Source organism: Scleropages formosus, chromosome 14 (assembly GCF_900964775.1).
Source record: "Scleropages formosus chromosome 14, fSclFor1.1, whole genome shotgun sequence".
In the NCBI taxonomy this organism is placed as follows: Eukaryota; Metazoa; Chordata; class Actinopteri; order Osteoglossiformes; family Osteoglossidae; genus Scleropages; species Scleropages formosus.
The window spans coordinates 20,045,334-20,053,248 of record NC_041819.1 but is presented as its reverse complement, the minus strand read 5'-3'; the positions used below and the strand labels follow the sequence as shown (position 1 = coordinate 20,053,248).

At 43.0% G+C, this 7,915-nt stretch overlaps 1 protein-coding gene across 5 annotated transcripts in view; it reads right to left on the bottom strand.

Annotated features, from left to right (window-relative positions):
* Nucleotides 1–5,802: 5,802 nt before the first annotated feature.
* Nucleotides 5,803–7,915, bottom strand: part of LOC108928973 (phospholipid-transporting ATPase IG-like) — a 45,348-nt gene continuing 43,235 nt past the window's right edge. For 2 of the 5 annotated variants that reach the window (XM_018743205.2, XM_018743206.2), the window contains exon 31: nucleotides 7,830–7,863. Coding sequence is in view for 1 of the 5 variants with exons in the window: in XM_018743209.2 (XP_018598725.1) it covers nucleotides 7,810–7,863 (54 nt within the window). In the remaining 4 variants the exon portion in view is untranslated. Of the gene's footprint in view, nucleotides 7,864–7,915 lie in introns of all 5 variants that reach the window. The other 3 variants (XM_018743209.2, XM_018743210.2, XM_018743208.2) reach the window with 3 other exon arrangements.

The window sequence follows — 7,915 nt, the reverse complement described above, 5'->3', positions numbered from 1 at the left end:
GTCTCCCGGGCACCTCTGCTGCGCGCGGCTGCGAGTCGCCAGAATCGTCATCGCTCAGCTCGTCATCCCTGACATCATTAGAGGGACAGAGGGGGCAAAGCACGACTCGCAGTGCAGAGACTAGATGTGATACAGTACATCCCATAGAATAGCGTGTATAGATGTGGATGTGCTCTCATAAGGGTAAAGGGGTTTCATATAAAAGAGACCATCGAATCTGCCCTGTAAAGACTCTCGTTGTACAACGATTTAAGATGAATATAGATGATAATGTGCTTTTTGTGAAGGTAGCTCTGGAAGTAGTATCTGGCATTTCTTTTACATTTACATTTATCTACTTAACGGATGATTTTCTCCAAAGCGACTTCCAATGAACTCTATGTATTGTTATCAACCCACACACCTTATTCAGCAAGGTGACTTACACTGCTAGATACGCTACTTACACTGGGTCACTCATCCATAAATCAGTGGAACACACTCTCTCTGTGTCGCTCACACACTATGGGGGAACCTGAACAGTATGTCTCAACTGTGGGAGGAAACCAGAGCACCCAAAGACTTACACTGCTAGATACACTACTTACACTGGGTCACTCATCCATACATCGGTAAAACAAACACACACACACACACACACACACACACACACACACACACACACACACACACACACACACACACACAGTGGGTGAACCTGAACAGCAAGTCTTTGGACTTTGGCTGCTGGTGAAAACTCCTTGGATTGAACCACAATCTATATTAAAACGAGGCAAACACCGATATCCATTTTAAAGAAGAGGATGTCATGACAAACTTTTAATGCCATTGAAAATAATAAAAATATATTGTATTTTGGAATTGACTATCACATTGGTATGTTACTGCATAGACAAATTAAAATGGTCAGGGAAGAATCCTAACTTTGGACACTTTAAATTAGATGTAATTGCCTATTTGCAACTAATTTCAAACTATGAAAATACCTTATCTTTCTTTACTCATCTTTTTTTCATACATTTCATAATGTGTGTTGTAATATGTACCCGTAATGTTGTTCTTTTCACTTTTTGATATGGTTGTAGAATGGTGCATGTACTCTTGAGGTATATGTACTCTATGTACTGTTTTCTCTGTTGTTTTTTGTTGCTTAAAGTTAAAAAAAAAAAAAAAAAAACTTAAGGAATTGGAAAAAACATAACATGATGCTGTCACACATTTCAATACATACATTTCATAGTGCAATAGGAAATCATGAAGCCAAAGTTTAGGACAGGCAGTTTGTGAAAACAAAAAATTGATTTTTTTTTTTTAATCGTGTCTTTATGTTCATTTTCAGTCACTTGAATGACAACAGGTTGACACCAACCAGCACCATGGACAGCAACGCGAGGGAGTCCTGTATTACTGACAGCAACATTAATAAGAAGAATATGAAGAAGAGGTGCAGACTGCTTGTACCAACAATTATTTCCTTATTAGAATGATAAAGGTTACCTGAGCGGGAAAGCACACTCTACAACTGTTTTTAAAATAAAAGTCAGACAAAAACGTAAAATTATACCATAATTTCAAGTACCTGTCTTAAGGTATAAATAACAATGTTATTACAGTTTCTGCAGTATCCATATGGCAACAAAATATGTTGAGAAAATTGAACCAAAATGTTTTTTCATACATTTTAAAACAGTAACAACTAGAATTCAGTAAAAGCAATTTTAAATTAAAGCATTTACAAAACACATTGCAAATGACTGACAAATAAAACTGAAGACAGGGGTTTAAATGAGAATATGAGGTCCTCCTCAAATGTTTGTGAATTAGCGGAGGAAGAGGATTTAGGGAATTCTGGGCCTCCTGTGCATTATTACCATCACGGCAGAGGATGGCAGACCAGGCAATCTCTGCTTTTTACATTTAGATTCATGATGTCATGAGCTTGCAGGTTACACTTCAGCTGCACTACTGTTGATCTGAGATGCTGAGCATCCCAGTGGCTGACTTACTGGCTGACTGACTGGCTGACTGAATAGATGGATGGATGCGCAGAGCTCCTGAAGGCAGCCGTGAAGACTCCTTCCATTTGTAGACATCCTTTTGTAGTAGAGTCACCATATCCAGCTAATGTGTTTACCTTTAAAAACCCTGAGGTTGTTAATTCCTCGCTCATTGACTGTTAATAATGGTTCTCTTGCAGGATCACGGAGGTCTGGGTCCCATCCCGGAAAGCAGAGCAGAATAAAGATTAGTAAAGGAAAATTCTGTGTAGTTGTTTGCATCACTGGAGGTAAAAAACATGGACTGAGAGTTACTGAAAATCACACGTAATTAGCAAACAATTTAGAAGTGCGGTTCCGATTAACTCGCTTTACAGGGTGGCCATCTATAACTGAACAACTTTCAAACATGGTTACATAAGTGGAGTTTATCTGAGAGAAGATGGACAGAAAAGACAGAAAAAATAAAGAGTGTTATGAGCCTGAGGGATGAGAAGGGAGGGAGTTTAGTCTCTGGTAATAAGTTCAGTTGAGTAAAATATCACACTGATGTAATACTATGTCCCTGGCTTTAAACAAAGAACCACACACACACACTTTCTGAACCGCTTGTCCCATACGGGGTCGCGGGGAACCGGAGCCTACCCAGCAACTCAGGGCGTAAGGCCGGAGGGGGAGGGACGCCAGTCCGTCGCAAGGCACCCCAAGCAGGACTTGAACCCCAGACCCACTGGAGAGCAGGACCCGGTCCAACCCACTGCGTCACCGCACCCCCCTTTACAAAGAACCATCACTGTGTTTTTTTTTCTTTTTTTTTTTAAAACTTAGGTAAACAGAATAAATATCTGTCCTGGCATAAAACCAACTGTAACACTTTCTCAAAAAGCCCATTTGAATGAAAAATTGTTATTTTTAACAACTCTGCCACTAAGTGGTGATGTCTTGACATGATAACTGCATTGCCTTTGATAGACTGGAGTATTGTATGCAAGATATGTACTTCTCCAAGGTAACTTAGTGTTAGGTACATAATAGCATATTTATATACTAATTTCTATATCTTATTTTTTGCAGAGCATTTTTTTAGGGTAGATGCGTTGTTCAGGGGTATTACAGGTGGAACCTGCGACCTTTGGGTCCAACTACCTGCTACATTACCAGGTGCCCCCCTAACCTTGATATAACAATATGATGCAAGACTGCCAGGGGCTTCTTGTTCAGGAGATGCTGCAGCATAGTAGGTTAGACTGCTGCCCCCAACTCTTGAGCTGCTCAGTTGGCATGGAGTTTGAGTGCAGCTCAGACTGTTCAGTGTTTGCAAATGTTTGCGAATGAGTTTGGAATTCAAACGTTAGAGAACATTTCACTTGCCATACTAAAGCAGTGTAACCAATTTTGACCTCCTAAATTAAATATTGTCCATCTAGTTGACTGTGAAACCACCCACACTGACTGAGGAAAGCAAGTTCATAGAATATGACTAATCATCTTATGGCCTAGTAGACCTTTCTTTAATTAATTGATTCATCATATCAACACTAATTTTACTGGTACATATTTAATGTGTTGGAAAGACATAGATATAACAATTAAAAATGCATATTGCTAGTGCTTCAGAACATTAAAAACAATCTGAATCAAAATATATATTTTTTTTAATCCTAATGCTTTTTCCACTGTTACTGGAGTTTACTGCTGGATAGTTGAGGGGGTGCAGTGTGTTTGACCAAGTCTTGTGCTCAGAGGGTCTGGGGTTTGAGTCCTGCTTGGGGTGCCTTGTGATGGACTGGTGTCCTGTCCAAGGTGTGTCCCCTTGTGCCCTGTGTTACTCGGTGAGGCTCCGGTTTGTTGCAACCCCGCCTGGGATAAGCGGCTTTAGACAGCGTGTGTATGTATATACTTCTGGATAACAGTTTCCTTTTATTATAGTTTTTTTTTTTTTTTTCTTTTCTTTTTTTTTTTAGATGCAGCTGTGTTTTAAAGCATCGCCTGGCCCCTATTGTCCTTGACTACCCACCTCTGGTTGAATTTACAGTTGTTATAGCTCCAAGTCATCATTCACTGTCAAAAATCTGGACCAATGAGGTCCTGCTCGTGTGATTATTTTTCACACTGATTCACCAACTCACACTTTGTCCAAAGATATTTGAAAGTGTTTTTGTCCATTTATGGATCTGAAGCAATGCAAGTTCCCCTCTCTAGGGTACAACAGCAGGCCTTTCAAATTAAGGCACCATGCTGCTGCTAGCGTTAAGAAGCAAAGTTACCAAAGCCGTCACTGATGCCCTCCCGCCCTTTCTTGTTTTATTCTGTTCCAACAACAGCAAAACCAATTCTGAGGAGCAACGATTGATTAATGAGCAGAATCATATCAGTTATTTAGGGGAAACAACAGAATAGATATATAGGGATGGATGGGGGTCCAAAAGGAGAAATCTGGGGAGCCACTGCTTTAACCAGCAGACGCATTACACAGAACATCAACGCGGACTTTGTTTTTGCTGGTCGTCTGTGGCAGCCGTAACACAAAAGACAAATACATTTGGAATGAACAGATACACAGATTAAACCTTTTTGTCAAAATTCAGAGTTCTTATCAAAAGCGGTCTTCCACTCATTAACTTCAGCGCACGCACAGCTATAGAAGCAAGTCTACGTGCGATACCTCGTTGGAATACAGAACCAGTGTTGAACAGTGAACGCAAGCAGCTCGTCCTGAGTAACTGATGCACAAAAGGTACCTCATGGTACTGCTGAATGTTAAAGCAGAGGCAGTGACCAAGAAAGGAGAGACTGCATCGGTAAATATCACCGTCACAAATGCATGTTGTGAAAATGTAGCAGCGGAGCACGGGACAGAACGCGTACACGGTCATGTAGCGCGTTGTGCTGTTCCCTTCTAGATTCCAGCAGCTCAAAATATATATTCCATTCAGACTCGTGACCCAGGGTGCCTCTCCCACACTCTCTCAAGACGCAACCGGAAACCCGTTCTCCACAGTCTCCTTGCTCTCCCAGACACGGTCAAGCGGAGAAAGATGCGGACATGAGCTCTGCAGGAGATATGGCGAACACATCCTGATTCTCTGCTTGAAGGAGCTGCAGGACCATTGTCCACCCTGAAGACAAACACTTCAAACCCAGGATGAGAGAACATCCTTTGAACTCTCTCTCTCGGTCTCTCTCACACACAGTCAATACAACAGCACTACATAGAGTAATGACCATACTCACAACACGTGAAACGACCAGACTCCCTCTAACCCCCATAAATGTGTAAAAGGCTGAATGACCTGCACTTTAAACCGATTTCTTGAATCCTCAGCAGATGGCAGCACAAGAGCGCGGCAACGCTTCACCGTACAGACCCAGTGCAGCCTTGAGAAAACACGCTTACAGAACACAGTAAAGTTTTGAATTGTTCCATTTTATTAGAGAAACAATTTGAAGGGACTGGTTTCAAAGGGTTACATTCAGATGCTTGTGGACTTAGGCCAAGGGTCCTGAAGTAGTGCGCCCAGAAGAAGTGTGCAGGGCCGGTACCCTCTGTTAGAACCTGCTCAAAAGGACCGTCTACCCGTAAAGGTACCAGTGATACCATCGCATTCCTCCCTATTTGGAGGAAATGGTTCCTGTATTTGGCGATCCTTATTTTTGTACAAAACGTTGCTGGTAAAATATAGCCTTTCAGCACACCGTTAAAGCCAAGCAAACATAAGGACTTAGGAAATTGCCAACTTGCATCCCTCAAGTTGAGGGGGGGGGGGGGGGGGTTTAATAATTAAAAAAAAAGAAGAAAAAAAAAAAGGTGCCTTGATAACTGGAAGAGAAGGCAAATGGCCTGTAAATCTGCTGGTGACAGTTAGTGCAGCGGAAATGTTTCCAGGAAAACGTTCTCTCAAGACCAGGGCAACGTAGGACCCAGTTGGGAACATCAGCTCACGTCTACCGGGTATGTGAGATCACAAGTCCGCTCCCAATCTCAGGTGAGTGAGGGCGGACCTTGGTCATAAACGCAACAGCATCCATGCCCGGTCAGCAAGGCCCGCTTACCATCCGGTCCACAGAAGGCAGGGGCCGGCGCACTACTCGGCAGGAACAGGAAGCCATACCTACTCGTTCCAACCAGGCCAATTTAACAAGCAAACCCATCGCTCATTCTCATCATAATTCAGCAACAGAACTGACAGCTCATTCCCGTCATTAAAAAGGGAGTAAAAATATAACATCTGCAGGTAAAATCACAGAAATATTTCAAAGACATACAAGTTTAAAAAATTTGAATGCATTCCAAAATATCCAAAGGGATCCCACTGAATGGCATGTAGAAATGGAATGTGTGAAGCTTTTATTATGTGGCAGACTGGCAGAAACGTATGGACCCACCTCACTATCGGTAATCGTACAGCACGAGGCAGGGGCAACGGAAGGAATCGGGTCGGGCGTAGGAGGTACCGATAAGGAGGCGGACACGAGGTCGGATGCCGCGGCCCACAATGCACCGCTCCGCAGCGGCCTTGAGCCGCAACATTTAACAGAATTAGATGAAGAGGCAGCAATGCTTTACAGATAGCGTACTGGTCACGAATGCATACGTACGTACAGTTCAGCAATAACACTGGAAGGGAAGAAAGTGGAAGATAGGTGCTGAAACTCGAGAATCATGGATGACAACAAGGATTTTGCAAAAACACAGGAAGGGTAGGGTTTCATTGGCTACTACGTCCCAACGTACACAGGTTACATGAATTCAGCTCAGACCTTTACTTGCATGGTTAATATATCTTTTCCCATTAGAAATTCTCTCTCACACACACACACACACACACACACACACACACACACACACACACACACACACAGTACTTTGGCGGAATCCGCATTTTCATTCACTGGCCTTCAATCTTCCTGACAAGGTTTTTGGCATAAATTTGAAAAGGAAAGGAGGGAAGATATATAAAAAAATAAAAAAAAAAACAACCATATTCATAGGTTTTTTTCAACAACTGCCTGCCCAAAATGGAATGGTCAATGTACTTCATGTGCAAACAAACCCCAAAGAAAAGGAAATGAGAAAATGATGACAGTAGGGAACAGAAGTTTAGCTGGTCTGGTATTGAACAATCACGAAATTCAGTGCAAGAGTCACAAGCGCGTGTGAAGGGGACTTGAGGGTGTCTGTGCGTTCCGCTGCCGAAGCAGCAGGCTTTTTAACCGCAAAGATCAAGAAGCATCATCATCATCATCATCATCATGTCTCCAGTGCCAATGTGCCTGACAAAGACAGACTGATCCTGGGGTCGTAGAATCGCAGCGACACCTGCGGCAGGTTTGAGCGCTGCTTGTTCTCCTCACAGATGAACAAATAGCTGCTGTTGGCTCTGAAAATGGGAGGGAAAATAAAAAAAAAGTTCTCTTTCGAATCCTTCAACTACAGCTGTACATGACAGCCGCAGAGTTTCCCTTCGTGCAGGCTACGCGGGTCCGTGTGTAAACAATGCGGCTATCAGCCGGTGTCCGTGCGGGTCTGTCGGCCTCATTTGCATAAAATAAACGGAAAAAAGGCACATTCCAGAGAGCGGCGCTCTCACTTTGGAACTGAAACAAACCGGCAAAGCTCGGAGATGAAATAACAGTGTCAGCAAAGCGAACACTGCAGTGGAGTCACACAGTGTCCTTTGTAAGGAAAAAAGGGAGAAAAAAAATGCTTATAATGGAAACAAAAGATAGGCAGCAATGCAGACAGGCAGCACCGAGGATGTGGGGTCCTACGGGAGAGGTGGAGGCTTTTCCGAGACGCGTCGTGCAGTCTTCACCACTCCCGTTCCTTCAAGTGCTTGTATGACAGCGGTGTGACAGCAGCGATCTGGGGAACACAGGTAAAGAAAGTTAAACTGTTACCCAGGTGGACAAGGCTG